The 21,119-nt window shown below is 39.6% G+C and overlaps 1 protein-coding gene across 3 annotated transcripts in view; it reads left to right on the top strand.

The window, feature by feature from the left end:
• LOC126336640 (uncharacterized) overlaps nt 1-21,119 on the top strand; it is a 1,144,005-nt gene that overhangs the window by 1,086,028 nt on the left and 36,858 nt on the right. For all 3 annotated transcript variants that reach the window (XM_050000560.1, XM_050000559.1, XM_050000561.1), the window contains exons 6-11: nt 592-767; nt 8,978-9,107; nt 13,228-14,119; nt 14,205-16,119; nt 16,325-16,472; nt 16,561-16,651. In XM_050000560.1, coding sequence (XP_049856517.1) covers nt 592-767; nt 8,978-9,107; nt 13,228-14,119; nt 14,205-16,119; nt 16,325-16,472; nt 16,561-16,651 — 3,352 coding nt within the window. The remainder of the gene's footprint in view (nt 1-591; nt 768-8,977; nt 9,108-13,227; nt 14,120-14,204; nt 16,120-16,324; nt 16,473-16,560; nt 16,652-21,119) is intronic.

The raw sequence follows: 21,119 nt of genomic DNA, 5'->3' as shown, positions 1-21,119 counted from the left end.
TTTTTACCTACTTGATCTTTTGCTGACTTCACTATTTCATCTCTCAAAGGTACCCATTCTTCTTCTATCGTATTCCTTTCCTCTGTTCTTCTCAGTCGTTCCCTAATGCTTACTCTGAAACCCTCTACAACCTCTGGTTCTTTCAGTTTATCCAGGTGCCATCTCCCGTCTTTTTGCTGTTTCTTCAATTTTAATCTGCAGTTTTAATTTTTGATATGTTCAAACAAATATGGAAAAAGCTTGATCTCTAACAGATTAAAGTACACAATTCCAGTAACCAAGTGTTCAAGCTAGCTGCACCATGGAGTGACCTTCTAGCAACCATGTGAACTGTCAGCTTACACCTGGTGCCTAGTTAAACTCTGTAGTCATTTATGTAAGTTAAAATTTACCCCTAGTTTCTACCTTCACTTATGTAGAACATATTGTCTTGTGAAGCTGGATGAATCTGGATGAATCCTGTACTACTTTGCAGAAATGAGTATTTGAAAATCACTGGGGATGTACTGTAGGTTCGACCTTTTGGCCATTGTTCTCTGGATGTCAATATGATCGGTCTGCATGTGTGTGTGTATTGTGTGTTGTGTACAGGCGGTATGGTGTGGTGGAGGGCCGATTCGTGTTCGAGGGTGGCTCCCGCTGTGGCAAGGGTGAGGGCGTGCACGTGTGTGTCACTGACCAGGCTGCAGACATCACTGCTGCCTTCCAGCAGGCTGCACAGGGCTCGCTGGCTTCCAGGAGGAGGGCCATGCTGCGGTCAGCACCTGGTGAGTACCAAAATGTATACAAGGAAAATCAGCCAGTGCACTGATGTGACAGAATGGCAGAAAGAAGCTACAATGTTTGTACATCCCAATAATCACACCATGAATGAAGCGGTCTAATTTGTTGGTGTATCAACACAGACTCTGTCTCTTCAAGAAATGGTGTACCACTCACAGCCATGTAACATGCTGTAGTAACAATGGCCGTAAAAAGATTCTGACTGACACAGAGACACATGTCGTGTCTTGGCAGTGCTAATCCATTCGAAACCTAACAGGAATTTCTGCTATTAGCATATGAAGGTCCATCTCATCTAGTTGATCAGCAAACACTGTGACGGGAACTGCACACATTGGACATATCAACTCAGGAACTGATACTCTATATCACCTGACCTTAATCCCATAAAAATGTCTGGGATCATTTAAAACAGCAGATGAAATGTAGCATTCAGCATCCTCACAGTCTCATACACTATGTGATCAAAAGTACCAGACACGTGGCTGAAAATGACTTACATGTTCATGGCACCCTCATCGGTAAAGCTGGAATTCAGTATGGTAATGGTCCACCCTTAGCCTTGATGACAGCTTCCACTCTCGCAGGCATACATTCAATCAGGTGCTGGAAGGTTTCTTGGTGAATGACAGCCCATTCCTCACAGAGAGCTGCACTGAGGAGTGATATCGATATCAGTCAGTGAGGCCTGGCACGAAGTCAATGTTCCAAAATATCCCAAAGGTGTTCTATAGGTTTCAGGTCAGGATTGTGGGCAGGCCAGTCCATTACAGAGATGTTATTGTCATGTAACCACTCCACCACAGGCCAAGAATAATGAACAGGTGTTTGATCATGTTGCAAGATGCTATTGTCATCCTCAGATTGTTCTTCAACTGTGGGAAGCGAGAAGGGGATTAAAACATCAATGTAGGCCTGTGCTGTGATACTGCCACTCAAAACAACAAGGGGTGCAAGCCCCCTCCATGAGAAACCTGACCACACTGTAACACCACTGCATCCAAATTCTGGTGTCGACACTACACACTCTGGCAGATGATGTTCACTCGGCATTCACCATTCCCACACCCTGCCATCAGATTGCTACATCATGTACCATGATTCGTCACTCCACACAGTGTTTTTGCACTGTTCAGTCGTCCAATGTTTATGCTCCTTACACCAAGCGAGGCATCGTTTGGCATTTACTGGTGTAATGTGTTGCTTATGAGCAGCCAATCAACTGTGAAATCAAAGTTTTCTCACCTCCCACCTAACTGCCATAGTACTTGCAGTTTGGAATTACTGTGCAATGGTCTGGATAGATGTCTGCCTATTACATGTTATGACCCTCTTCAACTGTCAGTGGTCTCTGACAGTCAACAGACGAGGTAGGCCTGCATGCTTTTGTGCTGTATGTGTCCCTTCACATTTCCATTTCACTATAACATCAGAATGCCAACTAGCTCTGCAGATGATGAAGAAATTGATGAAATTTATGATGAGATAAAAGAAATTTTTCAGGTAGTGAAGGGCGACGAAAATTTAATAGTCATGGGTGACTGGAATTCGAGAGTAGGAAAAGGGAGAAAAGGAAACATAGTAGGTGAATATGGATTGGGGGAAAGAAATGAAAGAGGAAGCCGTCTCATAGAATTTTGCACAGAGCATAGCTTAATCATAGCTAATGGAAGAATCCTGGAGATAATAAAACGTATCAAATAGATTATATAATGGGAAGACAGAGATTTAGGAACCAGGTTTTAAATTGTAAGACATTTCCAGGAGCAGATGTGGACTCTGACCACAATTTATTGGTTATGAGCTGTAGATTAAAACTGAAGAAACTACAAAAAGGTGCTAATTTAAGGAGATGGGACCTGGATAAACTGACTAAGCCAGAGGTTGTACAGAGTTTCAGGGAGAGCATAAGGGAACAATTGACAGGAATGAGGGAAAGAAATACAATAGAAGAAGAATGGGTAGCTCTGAGGGATGAAGTAGTGAAGGCAGCAGACGATCAAGTAGGTAAAAAGACGAGGGCTAGTAGAAAACCTTGGGTAACAGAAGAAATATTGAATTTAATTGATGAAAGGAGAAAATATAAAAATGCAGTAAATGAAGCAGGCAAAAAGGAATACAGACGTCTCAAAAATGAGATCAACAGGAAGTGAAAAATGGCAAAGTAGGGATGGCTAGAGGACAAATGTAAAGATGTAGAGGCTTATCTCACTAGGGGTAAGATAGATACTGCCTACAGGAAAATTAAAGAGACCTTTGTAGAGAAGAGAACTACTTGTATGAACATCAAGAGCTCAGATGGAAATCCAGTTCTAAGCAAAGCAGAAAGGTGGAAGGAGTATATAGAGGGTTTATACAAGGGTGATGTACTTGAGGACAATATTATGGAAATAGAAGAGGATGTATATGAAGACTTAATGGGAGATAAGATATTGTGTGAAGAGTTTGACAGAGCACTAAAAAACCTGAGTCTAAACAAGGCCCCAGGAGCAGACAACATTCCATTAGAACTACTGACAGCCTTGGGAGAGCCAGTCATGACAATACTCTACCATCTGGTGAGCAAGATGTATGAGACAGGCGAAATACCCTCAGACTTCAAGAAGAATATAATAATTTCAATCCCAAAGAAAGCAGGTATTGACAGACGTGAAAATTACCAAACTATCAGTTTAATAAGTCACAGCTGGAAAATACTAACGTGAATTCTTTACAGACAAATGAAAAAACTGATAGAAGCCGACCTCGGGAAAGATCAGTTTGGATTCCATAGAAATATTAGAACACATAAGGCAACACTGACCTTATGACTTATCTTGGAAGAAAGATTAAGGAAAGGCAAGCCTACGTTTCTAGCATTTGTAGAGTTAGAGAAAGCTTTTGACAATGTTAACTGGAATACTCTCTTTCAAATTTTGAAGATGGCAGGGGTAAAATACAGGGAGCAAAAGGCTATTTACAATTTGTACAGAAACCAGATGGCAGTTATAAGAGTCGAGTGAGACAGGGTTGTAGCCTCTCCCTGATGTTATTCAATCTGTATATTGAGCAAGCAGTGAAAGAAACGAAAGAAAAATTATAAGAGTTATAAGAGTTGAGTGAGACAGGGTTGTAGCCTTTCCCCGATATTATTCAATCTGTATATTGAGCAAGCAGTAAAGGAAACAAAATAAAAATTTGGAGTAGGTATTAAAATTTATGGAGAGGAAATAAAAACTTTGAATTTCGACGATGACATTGTAATTCTGTCAGAGACAGCAAAGGACTTGGAAGAGCAGTTGAATGGAATGGACAGTGTCTTGAAAGGAAGGTATAAGATGAACATCAACAAAAGCAAAACGAGGGTAATGGAATGTAGTCAAATTAAATCGAGTGATGCTGAGGGAATTAGATTAGGAAATGAGACACTTAAAGTAGTAAAGGAGTTTTGCTATTTAGGGAGCAAAATAACTGATGAGGGTCGAAGTAGAGAGGATATAAAATGGAGATTGGCAATGGCAAGGAAAGCGTTTCTGAAGAAGAGAAATTTGTTAACATCAAGTATAGATTTAGGGGTCATGAAGTCTGTTTCTGAAAGTATTTGTATGGAGTGTAGCTATGTATGGAAGTGAAAGATGGATGATAATTAGTTTGGACAAGAAGAGAATAGAAGCTTTCGAAATGTGGTGCTACAGAAGAATGCTGAAGATTAGATGGGTAGATCACATAACTAACAAGGAGGTACTGAATAGAATTGGGGAGAAGAGGAGTTTGTGGCACAACTTGACAAAAAGAAGGGACCAGTTGGTAGGACATGTTTTGAGGCATCTAGGGATCACAAATTTAGCATTGGAGGGAAGCGTGGAGGGTAAAAATTGCAGAGGGAGACCAAGAGGTGAATACACTAAGCAGATTCAGGAGGATGTAGGTTGCAGTAGGTACTGGGAGATGAAGAAGCTTGCACAGGATAGAGTAGCATGGAGAGCTGCATCAAACCAGTCTCAGGACTGAAGACCACAACAACAACAACATCACATCAGAAACAGTGGCCCTAGGGATGTTTAGCAGTGTGGAAATCTCACATACAGATGCACGACACAAGTGACACCGAATAACCTGACCATGTTTGAAGTACATGAGTTCCGTAGAGTGCCCCATTCTGCTCTCTCACAATGTCTAGTGACTACTGAGGTCATTAATATGGAGTACCTGGCAGCAGGTGGCAGCACAATGCACCTAATATGAAAAACAGATATTTTGGGGAGTGTCCGAATACTTTTGATCACATAGTGTCTTTCTATAGGATCATATTATCAATGAGTGGCTTCACCTGTATATAGCATACCTGAAGAAACTTTTGAATACTTCCTCACTAAATTGAGGCCGTTATCAAGGCCACAGGCAGTTTTACATAGTATTAATGTGATCTTTCCTGAAGGTGACTAACTTTTCACCCAGTGTACTGACTTCTGCCAAATTAAATTTTCTCTCACTAACTGTTCAGGCTGTGTAACAATAAAAAACACCACTTCCTACATTTTTTGCTTAACAGCAGGCCTGTCCCAGGGATCTCTCCGGTCACCAACCCTTTTATCTGATATACGCAGTTGATGATCCTATACCCTTCCCTCCCACATACCTCCTGTAATATGCTGACCACACTGCTTTCCTTGTTGTCCATCTGATGCCTTATAAAACTTCACAACTGTCTGCAAGCGGAAAAATCAATTTGAATTTCAATTCCGTCATATCACATGAAACTCCTTTTTACACACGTAAAATGCTTGGCTTCATCTGGTTAAGTTTTCATTCTTACATTACTGCTAGAGTTTTGTGTTTCATTTCACTGAAGCTAATGCTGACATTCAACTCATTTCATCAAAGTACGAGTCTTGCAAGTGGTAGATGCATTAGCTGATAGATAAGAAGAGGCATCCACATTCTTCAGAAGTAAACACACAAGACCTTTATTTTTTGGGACATTTGAAAGCTCTTGCATATTGAACTTCAGTGAATGATACAGTGTGTCTTGATGTCCAGGTTGTGGAAGGATACAAAACCATACGCAGTTCTCCAGGAATAAATCAGGGCATCTGGAATTCAACAAAATGGCAAGTTGATGCATCTATCAGTGCTAGCAGGGGACATTTTGGACATTTCACACACAAAAAAATTATGTTATGTACATTATTTTCTTGTGTCTTTCCCATGGTTAATGAACTATGAAGAGTTGTAGAAAATGACTTATAACATGGAAATAAGACATTTCTGGTCCATGCCTCTGTAACATATTTCCTGTTTGTATGAGCAAGGAATGTGTCCTGGAAGTTTGCTCCTACCTTTTAGTTAAAGTCAAAGGTTCTTCCCCTCCCTTTCATATGGTGTGTGAGATTCCATGGCTGAATGAACAGCATGATTTAATTTTCTTTCTACTCTTAAGTATTATTTTCCTAAGGGACATTATTAACAGCTTAATAATGGTGCAAATGGGCACCAATTTCCCCATCCACTACACAGCCAAAGTAGGAACAGCTTAAGAAAGCCATAGAGTCTAAATGTGCTTCAAGGAAGTGTTATACAAGTTCAATATACACACAGAAGTATCCAGGTGACCAGCCTCAGAGTATACTTCAATCTAGTGGTTGGCCAATATGTGACACTATGACGTGTTGCCACCTACTGGTCATATCTGGATAAAATAATGCCAAAAGCAAACGTTCAACTACATAAAGGACTTCAGAATGTAGACTGAAGCACTGCATTCACACCCAGTGCTTAGGTCAGACATAGTCTATGTGTAGCCATGTCTGTCCACTTTATTTAGAGCCTGCACATGTAACTTCACATCTCAAAAGAATTACATTTCTTCTCTACATCAGAACCAAGAGTTGATGTTTCTCAACCACAACAAGCCACATTTCAAACACAGGCTGTGAGAAACCTTTTCCTAATTTCAAGACTGATGCTTTTTAAAGATCAGGTCTTCCCATTGTAGTTAAAGGTAGTTTTTGCTGAAGCAATTCTAGTTCTAACCTCTGATTTGTTCCATCCATTCCTATTGCTATTACTTACTAAATAAATGAACAAGTCAACTTGCTCATTATCTATGTAAAATGCGGCCCACCATGAATTCCTCTCCTGTGCCAATCTCTTCATTTCAGAGTAGCACTTGCAACATACATGTGCTATTATTTGCTGAAGGTATTCCAGTCTCTGTCTTCCTCTAGTTTTTGCTATCAGCAGCTCCCTCTAGTACTGTGAAAGTCACTCCCTGATGTCTTAACAGATAACAAACATACATTCTCAGAAATTTCTTCCTCAAAGTAAGGCATATGTTTGGTACTAGAAGACTTCTCTTGGCCATGAATGTCCTTCTCACCAGTGCTATTCTACTTTTGATGGCTTCGTTGCTCTGTCTGTCATTGGTTATTTTGCTGCCTAGGTAGTAGAATCCCTTAACTGCATCTGCTTCAAGACCATCAATCCTGATGTTAAGTTTCTCACTGTTCTCATTTCTGCTACGTCTCATTACTTTCATCTTTCTTTGATTTACTCTCATTCAATATTGTGTACCCCTTAGGCTGTTTATTCCATTCAGAAGATCATGTAATACTTCTTTAGTTTCACTCAGGATAGCAATGTCATCAGCAAATCATATCATTGACGTACTTTCACCTTGAATTTTAATTCCACTCCTGAACATTTCTTTTATTTCCATCATTGCTTGTTTCATGAACAGAATGAACAGCAGGGGTGAAAGGCTATGTCTTTGTCTTACACCCTTTTTAATCCAAGCACTTTGATCTTGGTCATCCACTACTATTATTCCCTATTGGCTCTTTTACCCCATTCCTCCCTACAACTTACCCCTATTTTTCTCAGAATTTTGAAAATCTTGCACTACTTTACATTGTCAAAAGCTTTCTCTGAGTTAACAAATCATATGAATGTGTCTTGGTTTTTCTTTAGTCTTGCTTCCATTATTACCGTCAATGTCAGAATTGCCTCTCTGGTGCCTTCACCTTTCCTAAAGCCAAACTGATCATCATCTAACGTGCTCTCAATTTTCTTTTCCATTCTTCTGTATATTATTCTTGTAATCAACTTTGATGCATGAGCTGTTAAGCTTATTGTATGATAATTCTCACACTTGTCAGCTTTTGCAGCCTTGGACTTGTGTGGACGATATTTTTCCAAAAGTCGGATGGTATGTCGCCAGACACACATATCACTTCCCCCAATGATTTTAGAAAGTCTGATGGAATATATTCTATCCCTTCTGCCTTATTTAATCTGAAGACCTCCAAAGCTCTCTTAAATTGTGATTCTAATACTGGATCACTTATCTCCTCTAAATTGACTTCTGTTTCTTCTTCTATCATATCAGACAAATCTTTTCCCTCATAGAGGCCTCTTTCCACCTATCTGTCCTCTCCTTTGCATTTAACAGTGGAGTTCCCATTGCACTCTTAATGTTACCACCCTTGCATTTAATTTCACCAAAGGTTATTTTGACTTTCCTATATGCTGCGTCAATCCTTCCTTTGTTTAGGGATTATTTATTTTCGTGTTACATTCTTCCCTCTGTTTAATAAAAATGGTTTCAAGATCTTCTACATTTTCAGGTAAGACAGCTATGTCATGGGCATATCTTATCATATCTATTCTTTGATTGTGCATTAATATACCTGCCTGTAAGCCTTCACTGTCCCTTTAAAATGCTTCTCCTATAATGTGCTTAAACACAATGGGTGATAATAGACATCTTTGATTGTCACTATTTTGTATCTGCACTTATTCATGGTTTATCCCTCCATCAATGACAGCTATCTCATTTTTGTAAATGTTTCATATTATACTTCAGCCTTTAGAGTCTATTCCTGATTTTTTCCAGACTTCAAACATTTTGTAACATTTGTCATTATTGAAGGTTTTTCTGTCTGTGAAAGCTTTGTATGTAATTAGATTCCATTCCAATCATTGCTCTACAGCAAATTTTAGCACTAACTTTGCTCCTATGGTTCCCCTGTTTTACCAAAATCCAAACTGATCATCAAAAAGTGTAGATCTCTGAGAAACCCGAAATTAAGGACCTGTTAAAAATTGCTGGATTACCTAACTAATGCTAATGGAACAAAGCATGAGTTGATAAACATGGAGGAAGTCAGCTGAAGTAACTCACTGAGATGTATAACATAGATATTCTCTTTGGCAGCCACTGATAGTCCTCGACGTCGCATCCGCAACCAACAATCTGTGGAGACAGATTCACCTCAGCCCTCTACAGCGCATCCCCACTCAACCCTCAGAGATATTCCTGGAGAACAACTGCTGTGCAGTTGTAGGTAAGCAACAGTGTCTGTCTATATAATATGCAGTTGTGCACGTGCTTCATACAACATAAATAACATAACAGAAAAGACATGTAGGTTAACTGAGGAAAAACATCTGAAAAATTAAAGAAATACAGATATTAAATACTGAATAAAAGTAATAAAATAAATTATTAAATAAAAGAGAGGATGGCTTCTTGCATTTTCTTAATTTTATTTTCTTTATTGCTCCCCTTTTTCAATCTTGTGACTGGCCAATACAATTTCCTCTCCTTTGGCAATTTCTTCATCTCAGAGGAGCAGTTACACCCAACATTGTCGATTATTTGATGTGCATATTTCAGTCTCTTTCCTCCCCTACAATTTTCTCTCTCTATGGTTTCATTCCCCCCCTCCTCCCCGCCGCATTAACCATGGACCTTTGCCATTGGTAGGGAGGCTTGCGTGCCTCAGCGATACAGACGGCCGTACCGTAGGTGCAACCACAACGAAGGGGTATATGTTGAAAGGCCAGACAAATGTGTGGTTCCTGAAGAGGAGCAGCATTCTTTTCAGTAGTTGCAGGGGCAACAGCCTGGGTGATTGACTGATCTGGTCTTGTAACACTAACGAAAACGGCTTTGCTGTGCTGATACCGCAAATGGCTGAAAGCAAGGGGAAACTACAGCCAAAATTTTTCCCAAGGGCATGCAGCTTTACTGTATGTTGAAATGATGATGGTGTCCTCTTTGGTCAAATATTCAGTAGGTAAAATAGTCCCCCATTTGGATCTCCGGGCTAGGACTAATCAAGAGGACGTTGTTATCAGGAGAAAGAAGCGTGGAATGTCAATTCCCTTAATTGGGCAGGTAGGTTAGAAAATTTAAAAAGGGGAAATGGATAGGTTAAATTTAGATACAGTGGGAATTAGTGAAGTTCGGTGGCAGGCGGAACAAGACTGTTGGTCACGTGAATACAAGGTTATAAATACAAAATCAAATAGGGGTAATGCAGGAGTAGGTATAAAAATGAATTTAAAAAAAATAGAAGCGCAGGTAAGCTACTACAAACAGCATAATGAACGCATTATTGTGGCCAAGATAGATACGAAGCCCACACCTACTACAGTAGTACAAGTTTATATGCTAACTAGCTCTGCAGATGACGAAGAAATTGAAGAAATGTATGAAGAAATAAAACAAATTATTCAGATAGTGAAGGGTGACAAAAATTTAATAGTCATGGGAGACTGGAATTCGAGAGTAGGAAAAGGGAGAAAAGGGAACATAGTAGGTGAATATGGATTGGGGGAAAGAAATGAAAGAGGAAGCCATCTCGTAGAATTTTGCACAGAGCATAGCTTAATCATAGCTAATGGAAGAATCCTGGAGATAATAAAACGTATCAAATAGATTATATAATGGGAAGACAGAGATTTAGGAACCAAGTTTTAAATTGTAAGACATTTCCAGGGGCAGACGTGGACTCTGACCACAATCTATTGGTTATGAGTTGTAGATTAAAACTGAAGAAACTACAAAAAAGTGCTAATTTAAGGAGATGGGACCTGGATAAACTGACTAAGCCAGAGGTTGTACAGAGTTTCAGGGAGAGCATAAGGGAACAATTGACAGGAATGAGGGAAAGAAATACAATAGAAGAAGAATGGGTAGCTCTGAGGGATGAAGTAGTGAAGGCAGCAGACGATCAAGTAGGTAAAAAGACGAGGGCTAGTAGAAATCCTTGGGTAGCAGAACAAATACTGAATATAATTGATGAAAGGAAAAAATATAAAAATGCAGTAAATGCACAGGCAAAAAGGAATACAAACGTCTCAAAAATGAGATCGACAGGAAGTGAAAAATGGCTAAGCGGGGATGGCTAGAGGACAAATGTAAGGATGTAGAGGCACATATCACTAGGGGTAAGATCGATACTGCCTACAGGAAAATTAAAGAGACCTTTGGAGAAAAGAGAACCACTTGTATGAACATTAAGAGCTCGGATGTAAACCCAATTCTAAGCAAAGAAGGGAAAGCAGAAAGATGTAAGGAGTATATAAAGGGTCTATATAAGCGCGATGTACTTGAGGACAGTATTATGGAAATGGAAGAGGATGTAGATGAAGATGAAATGGGAGATACGATACCGCGTGAAGAGTTTGAAAAAGCTCTGAAAGACCTGAGTCTAAACATGGCCCCGGGAGTAGACAACATTCCATTAGAACTACTGACAGCCTTGGGAGAGCCAGGCCTAACAGAACTCTACCATCTGGTGAGCAAGATGTATGAGAGAAGTGAAATACCCTCAGACTTCAAGAAGAACATAATAATTACAATCCCAAAGAAATCAGGTGTTAACAGATGTGAAAATTACTGAACTATCACATTAATAAGTCACAGCTGCAAAATACTAATGTGAATTCTTTACAGACAAATGAAAAAACCGATAGAAGCCGACCTCAGGAAAGATCAGTTTGGTTTCCATAGAAATATTGGAACACATAAGGCAATACTGACTTTATGACTTATCTTAGAAGAAAGATTAAGGAAAGGCAAACCTACGTTTCTAGCATTTGTAGAGTAAGAGAAAGCTTTTGACAATGTTAACTGGAATACTCTCTTTCAAATTTTGAAGGTGGCAGGGGTAAAATACAGGGAGCAAAAGGCTATTTACAATTTGTACAGAAACCAGATGGCAGTTATAATAGTCGAGTGAGACAGGGTTGTAGCCTCTCCCTGATGTTGTTCAATCTGTATATTGAGCAAGCAGTGAAGGAAACGAAAGAAAAATTAGGAGTAGGTATTAAAATCCATGGAGAAGAAATAAAAACTTTGAGGTTCACCGATGACATTGTAATTCTGTCAGAGACAGCAAAGGACTAGGAAGAGCAGTTGAACGCAATGGATAGTGTCTTGAAAGGAGGATATTAGATGACATCAACAAAAGCAAAACGAGGATAATGGAATGTAGTCGAATTAAATAGTACTGGCCTGTTTTATCGACTTGTTTTGCAGGTGCTACACGTCCAGATGGGTGGGCACCTCCATCTGAAGACTGTGATGGAGACAGGAGGGGATGAACAGAGAGAGGGAAGAGGGGGGGGGGGCGGCAGGAGGGTTCGGATAGAGAGAGAGAGGGAGCAGGAAGGGATGGGCAGAGAGTGGGAGCAGGAGCAGTCAGATAGAGGGAGAGTAAGCAAGAGTGGATGGACAGAGAGAAGGAAGTAAGAGAGAATGGACAGAGAGAGGGGAAAGGCAGGCGGTACAGTTACAGGGAGGAGAACACACTTAGAAATAGGAAGAGGAGGAGGAGGAGGAGATGGACACAGAGAGGAGGGGCACAGGAGATGGAGAGAGAGAGGGGTGAGGAAGGGACAGGAAAGGAGGGGTGGACAGAGAGAGGGGGCAGGAGGAGATGGTCAGAGAGGGGGGGGAGGTGGGAGATGGACAGAAGAGGGTGAGGGGGAAGGGGAGCTGCAGCAGGCAGGTGGAAGGTGTAGTTGGTTAGTGGAAAAGGGAAAGGGGGAGGAGCAGATGAACAGAGGGGGGAGAAGCATATGGATGGAGGGAGCTGAAGGAAGATACAAACAGAGAAAGGAGACAGAGGAGATGGACAAAGAGAAGAGGTAGGTGGAGATGAAGAGATAGAGGGAGGGGAAGGGGGAAATGGAAAGGACAGAGAGGGGAAGAGGTGGACACAGGGGGGGAGAAGTAGGTGATGAGTGCAATGTTTGCACCAGACACATACAACGGCAAAGCCATGGGAAAAGCTAGTAAATAAATAAAAATCAAACCAACTACTGTATGCACAATTGAATATCCAGAGCCACACACACACACACACACACACACACACACAGCACATATGAAAGGTAGCAGTTAGTTATGTGGGTAAGATGGTGCATAGAGATATGGTGGTTTACCATTATCTACATACAGTTTTATTAAGTTTTCATCTTTGTATTGTAAGAGTCTGAGTAACCACACACAGTATGCAAAATTTTAAATGCCCCTTGTAACTTACTCTTAAAAACCTAATTTTGTGGTTTAATAATGAAAAGGACTTAATGTACATACTAGTTACAAACTGTAATAACAAAAGATAGTGCATCTAATATACATTGCCTAATCCTTATTTTCTTTATTCACAGCAAAACTGGTGAAGACAGCAATTCTCAGTCTTGGACAGCATCTGAAATCACAGCTACAGAAAGATGCACTCAACAACCACTAGACAATATCGGTGGTCATCAGTTTGCTGCCTCTCCTAAGGATACTATGACCTGCAGACATAGTTATCATCGACAGACCTGTAAAATATTTCAGCAACATGTAACTGTACATTCTAGATCTGATGGAGTTAGTTGCTCAAAAACAGCAGTGCAGGAACATTTCCAGAACAATTCCATTCCTGAGACACAAAGCATTTTGTTTAATCCAGATTCCAACAGGCGTGTCATAGCAGGGGCACAGTTGTGTCACTGTCGTGATGTTACAAACATCTGTCATCTGACAGACAATGAAACATCTGGCACTGAGTGCAAGCCATTCCACCTTGCCACTCACAGTTCACTGGAGAAAATTATGCAGCACAGCCCATTCAAAAGACTCTACCCTATACACCAGCAACAAGTCTGCACAGTGACATCTCAACAAGATCCATTGCTAATGTCAAAATCCTATCCAACAGGTGACAATACATCTGTACTGCCAACATTCAACACAGCTCAGGGGATAGCCACATGTAATTTATGTCTAAATCGTTGGCACTGCTCATCCCAAACAATTTGTGCTCATAATTCTTCATCACAGAATTCAGCTTCACCAAATTTCTCTAACAGGAATAAATTAACTGAAAATCCTGTACCAGTGAGTTTGGGAGCACATGTCCAAAAACTGACACTACAACAAGTCAGCTATAAATGTAGAAACAATACTGAATTTATTAAACAGGATAGGTGTATACCAAATACAATAACAGATGGAGCTTCAGATCACAATTATGACATTCCCAGTACATTTACTGAAAACATTTGCTCTGAGGTAAGGCATTAATCTATGTGTTACATTGACCACAATTTACTTTAAAAATCCACACAAGATTTACACTAGTTATTCATTCTTCTAGGTGCAAGAAGGATCCGATGAAAGTATGACGGGTGATACTGTAATGGAGGATACAGAAGACACTGCATTAAAAGTAGACTGTGGCACCCCAAAAAAAGTTCACAAATTATGTGAGCCTGTTGTAGTTCCTGGAGCATCTTCATTTGGTGGCAATTATGATACTGTACCAAGAACACAAACATCAAGAATGCCATGTAAATGTTTTCTGAGGCCTTGCAACAAAATTACTTCTATATCTAATCCTTTAAAACTGACGGGACAAGGGACTGTAAACAAGAATACCAAAGAAAAATATACTCATGGGAACTGCCCATGTCAGAAAGTAATGTTCTGGGCTGGTAACTTCATGACATTACCATACTGCCGACGTGGAAATGGAATGGAAGACACTGGCACTTCTTCACGATGTGCTGGCCTGGATTTGCATGAAATGATGACAACTAGTGATACTTCAAACACCACAGCTTTATATGCCACAGTAGACAAATCAAAGAAAAGGAACAGGGAGACTGCTCTGCGTCAGAAATGCTACTGCAGTGGTTCTCCTTGTGTCTGTCAGAAAGCAATTACAGAAAAAACTTATGGTGGAAACTTAACAGCAACTAGTACCACTGAAACAGGATTCACCAACCTGGAAACTGGACAATCAGATGGTGTCTGTGAAGCTCCAAATGCCCCTTCAAGTGAAGACCGATATTATGAAAACATGGGATTTGCTGATTCCTTAGAATATTATGAAAATGTAAAAGATGTTCTTAAGAAAGCAGGAATAGAACAAGATAAAGTATGTACCCCTGACACAAATATGCAGGCCAACAGAGAACAAGACAATAAATATATTATTTCATCCACTGACCCTAGTGTAGTGAGAGTATGTGAAAAATGTGGACATCATTTCCAGGCAGAAAATTTTAGTGCTGATAGCCCAGATAAGGTTGAAAAAGTTGAAAATCTAATGTCTTCTAAACAGGAGAAAAGTGTATCAGATGATTACTTAATGATGCTTCCTGGTAAAGACTTATTGCTCCATCCAGGAGATAATTCTCCACCAAGTTCACCAACAGAAAACCTGCACACTAGTTCAGGTCCAAGAGATATAGATTCAGTTCAAAATATCCCGAGTACTTCAGCTCATGATGATGCATGTAGCAACAGTGCTGATGGTAGGCGAGGAAAACATTACCATACACCATGCAAAATACCCACTGTATATTTCAACCAAGCTCAGGAACCAGACATAACAGTGTGTGATATACCATTAACCTCTATGTGCAGACATGGAAGAAATAATGCAGAAACCTCTCTGTCAGATAGTGCAGAATTTAAAACACAAGAAAATTTGAAGAAGTGTAAAGAGCAGTTTGCATGTGATTGTGGAAGAGTTACTTATTCACAACAGATCTGTACGCATCCAAATTCTGATGAATCTCTAGAGTTGCATTTGTGGAACACTTTCCCTCAAAGAAAGCAACCATCTCATGCCAGACAATCTGACTGTACTGGTAGTCTACCAAAATGCATGAACAATCATTTTTCTCACAGAGACAGTCTTAAGGAGAAACCTGTGGAAAATGAAAGGCATCTGTCAGACAGCCTTTTGCTACCTGTCCATATACGTCGCTCCTCCAGTGTCCCTTGTAAGCCAGTGAACAACAGAGATTCTTCCAGTTCTAATGACTCAGGGGTTGCAGTGGATTTAATCTTACTCAAGGCAAGAAACTTGTCACAGACTGAAAATCTATCTGCACTTATTAATCATTCTGGCTATGATACAAAGTGTCTACATTACTCTCTACCAAGAAGATCAAAATCTGTTGATCCTGTAAAAAACAGTCCACTGTGTTTTCAGAAGTCTGTTGCAACTGCAAAGTGTTCACCAGTTGAAGTAACAGGGCCTACATACCAAAAGGTTTCAGGTTAGTGCACCAGCTGAGCTTGGAACTTCCAAAATTCTTACAAGTTCTTTGTGAACTTACTCAAGGTTCTATGAATATTTTGCCTACAACCTATCTTAATTAAAACTTAAACCTTCAGCTTATAGTATTGGTTACTTGATTTTTCAAACATACATTTATAAAATTTTATGAGAAGAGGATTACTGTAGTTGATTTTGTTTTTCAGTTTCTGGAAGTCCTGAAGGAGAAAATTCTGTTGCAATTCCATATATTGATTCACAGAGTGTGAGCAGTGGCACCTCAAATATTTCTGATTACATGGACACCTTATCTTTATGTTCACACAGTTCATCGGATGTGCAGGACGGACGAAGGTAATGATATTGTATATTTATTTCTTTAATGATTTCCATGCAGTTAACTTTCTGTGGTCTTCACATTGACCCATTCCTTATTTCACAGGTTAGGGAGACAGGCCGCTACAACCCTCCGACCTAGATCTGGCAAGGAATATCAGCTCATTGACCGCTATGTTCTTGAAGGCGATATTCAGGTACACACTTTCTAACAACCATCACATAAATGTATGATAATGGCATATATCAAAGACCAATGAATGCCAAATCTGTTAATTCTGTTAAAATTTCCTTTATTTTTTATATACTGATATATCTTTGAAAGTCCCTGAGAGATTAAAACCGGATGCCAGACCGGGACTTGACCCGGGATCTTTTCCATAGGTAAGCCACATCTCCTCAACATCCTTTCTTCCATGAGTGCTAAGGTATGCAGGAGGTGCTTGTGGAGTTTGGGAGGTAGGAGAAGTAATACTGCTGGAAGTAAAGCTGTGAGTCATGACTTGTGCTTGGATAGCTCAGTTGGTAGACTACTTGTCCGTGAATGGCAAAGATCCAGGTTTGAGTCCCAGTCTAGAAGACAGTTTTAATCTGGAAAGTGGTTTCAAATCAGAACATCCTCTACTGTAAAGTGAATATCAATACAGATACATAATTATTTCTATAATTTTCTGTTGTCTTGAGGCACTGATATGGTTCTGCTGTTTTCTCTTTTTTTCATTGACAATGAGTGACACACACACACACACACACACACACACACACACACACACAAAATACATCATGACCTATAATTGTTAAGTAGCTGCTACACATAAGCTCAGTAGATGTGATCAGGTAACCCCATGTACTTGCCCCCACAATGAGAGAGCTAAACAAGACATAGATTGAATAAGTAAACAAAATTAGTGAGATGTAGGCCCTCTCAGAGCTGAAACAGGAAGTAATTCTGAGTAGTTTTTATGTTCTCATGACTAGTTTTCTTATGCTGATAAGTTTAATGTAGAGCTTGGTGAAGTAAACTTAACAGTCATGCCATTTCACTTTACTTTGCAAGACTGGCATACAACACTCTTCTGAAACTTAAACTACTGCATGTGTGCACTTGTGGCATTATTCTTTCACATTCTTGGCAGACATGCTAGAAGCATCTTTTTTCTACAGAAGTACATTCACACTAACACTGAACTATGCTTGACATAAATTCATCACATTGAAATTACTACAAAACATTGTGTAAGACATAAGACATTTTTAATTGGAGAGCCTACGATAGTGGCAGCTTGAAATTATGGTCCAGCCATATATTGTACATGTTTTTATGTAACCATTACTTTACAAAGAGTAAATATGCAAAGGAATGGAAGTAAAGCAAATATGAGTAAGAACTAGGGTGGCACAATGATTGTGCTGAATGTCATGAAACAAAACTCATCTGCATGAAGAACAAAGTTCTGTTCAAATATATTGGTGGATGAACCATTGACAGGTTTAACTCTGCTTGTAAAACCAATGCCCCTATGCTTGCACTTACGATAGTGGTACTAAACACAGACATGGAATGAGATTTATAAAAGATGCCTCTTAACAAATCTTTCGACCAAAACATCTTTCTTTTTCCTTTATATATGAAGAGTTTTTTTATCGATCACTTCCACCAGTTTCATTTGTTTCAGTGAAGCACATCTGCACCAGTTCCTGTCAATTATGAAAAATATAATCTATCTTTGCTGTTCAATTTGAACCTCATTTTTTTTACACTGAATTGTATTTTCAGACTAATTCCTGGGGCACTGTACAGTAAAAAATGATTTCTGAATGCCTAATTCCTTGTATAATGTTCAGCAGATATTAAATATCTATGTCGAACAGCTATCTCACTATAAGGATAGTGCAACCATTTTTTATTTCTTGAAGAATATTTATTGATATTTGTAATGAAAAGTAAAGTAGTGGTTGTTTAAATAGCGTAATGGATAATTCTGGGGTAGTGTAAATAATTTAGAAGTAAAGGTAACAACTCACCATCTAGTAGAGGTGTTGATTTGCTGAAACAGAAGAAAAGGTGAGGAATGGAAGGGAGGGTTGGGGAAGGTGGGCTGATGGCTGAGATAGAGAGGCAGCAGGTGGTGCAATGATGCCTCTGAAATGCTTAGACAGCAGCTATCCTTGTAACGGTTCCTTTGAGCTTGTAATCCTCCTGGCCTCAATCTTTGCTAGCCCCCTACCCCACACCCACCCCATTGCCCTAACTTCACTGATCCTGTACTCACAGTCTCTCCTTCCACTGTTTTGCCTCCCCCTCCAAATCATTGTCATTATGCGCTGCAGTGGCTCGCCAGCTACAGTCCCTATGTCGAATTCGTATCTCATGCATCTGGTGCTACTGCCTTCTAGCCATCAGCCATCCTTCTTCAACCCTCCCAACCACTTCCTGCCTCCTCTTGCCTGTCATCCACTCCACTGAACATAACACCTCAACACAGCTGAACAACATAATTGCAGTTCTGGCACAGTGTATTCAGCTAACACATTGTAGCCATACAACTGAGCATATACATGCATGTGCATGCATATACTAGCCAAAAAGGGATATTTCTGAAAGCCAATGAAGTTTTCCATCTTGTTTACCATATTAATCATAATCTAAGCCACACTTTCTTCAGGATTCAAAAAACCACCTGCGGATTAGAATTGAGTGCAAAGCAAATGAAAGTTCTGAAAAATGGTGCTAGGAGCCACTATAACTAACTTTTGCCTTCGAATATTTGCAGAACTACACAGACATGCTTTTCAGGCAGAGGGATAAACACTGGCATGAAAAATTTGGCAGATGAGTCTACTTTTCTTCAAATTTCAGCCATTGAATTAATACATCATCTAATGAAGGAAATAGAATTCAGCATTGCTCATCTTTGAAAGTGGCAGCCTTTCAAATATTTGTAGCAACAATAATAACATTCTTTACTCAAATACCACAATGCATAATGCTTTAAGATTCTTCCAAGAGTTGGTACATTGTGGCTTGTTATGATTTAATATACTGTTTATTCAAATTTTGTGAAGTGCTTGTGTTAGTGATCAATAATAACAGCTTTCAATATAATGCCAAATTCAAGAAGACGGTTATTTCTTTTGTGAAAAAATGTTCTGATCATGCTGCAGATCTGTGACATGGGATTGAAGAGAGAAATGTCAGATGATGGTAAATGCAAAAAGATGTGGGAAATGGGGTACTGGTGGTGAGATAACAGAGTAGTGACACAGCATAGATACACTATTTATTAGTAAGTACATATTCATACCACATGTAAATGTTACTAGTGTACAAAGCCTACTAACTCTCACTGTCTTGTGGGGCAGCAATACTTATTTACAGAATCAGAGATGTTATGCCACCACAAAGACAAATTATTTGAATATTCCAGTAGTAGGAAAGCCTTTAGTGGGCCACAATGTGGCCAATATCATGCTTATGAAGTAATTTTAGGCAAGTGTGTTGAGGAACAGCATCAGAAATGCCTGCCTGTGAATGCTGAAATTTTAAAATTGAGGCACATGAAGTTGCTTGAGTGGAAAATATCGAAGATTTTAAGGTAGCCGCAAATGGATTGGTCTTTTTATGAAGTGCTGGGGTTTTTTACTTCAGAGGTGAACTTCAATTGCACAGAGGCTGCCGAAAAATTATGACAAAAACCTTTTGGAATTTCAGTGCATCATAATCAGGTGGTGCACTGAAAACCAGTGCCTCCTTGACCAGTCTGGAAACACTGACCAAACTCATGTATATGTTGACATGCTGTCAAATTACACAGTTTACGCCAGAGGAAATAGATATACAAGTATCTTTACATCAAGAGTGAAAAACAGCAGATGTATGTCATGCTTTCACAGTAGATGGACATAAATTACCCCCATTCATAGTTGTCAAGTGAAAGACTAGTGGCGACGGCAGAGATCATGCATTCATCAGCCTGACCAGCTGATTAACAAGTTATGTCAAAGAAGTTCACGCACTCACCACCTGGGGTGCTGATGTGCACTCATATTCCATGCCTAAGAAGAGACACTATTGGACCTGTGGTTTTAGTTTTCAATATTATTATTCTGTTGTTACCTGTCATAGTGACAAATTTACTTATCCCTTTTCATTTCCAATTAATGTTTCTGTTCTCAACATAGATGGCTTTCCTTTATGTAGTTGAGAGTTTCTTAAATATGGAAGAAAGAATAAAGCTTGCATTCACCACATGCTGTACACCTATGTATCGCACGCAATTTAGTGGCTGTCTCCTACCCTATAAGATAAGCTTCAGTGGTGACCCCAACATGATAGTGGCTCATAAAAATAGTTCACAATGTGAAAGCATCAATTTGCAGTAATAAAATGCATAACACATCAAAACTGGCTGTATGACTTGCACCATTCTGGGCTACCAATCTGGCTCTCTGGTTTGCACAAGTGTAAGCAAATTTTTTTATGTTCAGGTATAAATTTGGCCTGGTGGTAAGTCAACTTTATGAAAGATTCACAGCAGAAGTACAAGATGTAATAACAGCACCATTGGAAGTGGATATATGTTCTAAACTGAAGTCAGAACTAATAAGCTGGGTGTCTTCCTCTCAAGAGGAGAGACTATGACAGGTTCTCACACAAGATGATGT

The sequence above is a fragment of the Schistocerca gregaria genome, chromosome 2 (genome assembly GCF_023897955.1).
Source record: "Schistocerca gregaria isolate iqSchGreg1 chromosome 2, iqSchGreg1.2, whole genome shotgun sequence".
Classification (NCBI taxonomy): Eukaryota; Metazoa; Arthropoda; class Insecta; order Orthoptera; family Acrididae; genus Schistocerca; species Schistocerca gregaria.
The sequence above is the reverse complement of the archived record's forward strand: the minus strand, read 5'-3'. Positions and strand labels throughout refer to the sequence as shown.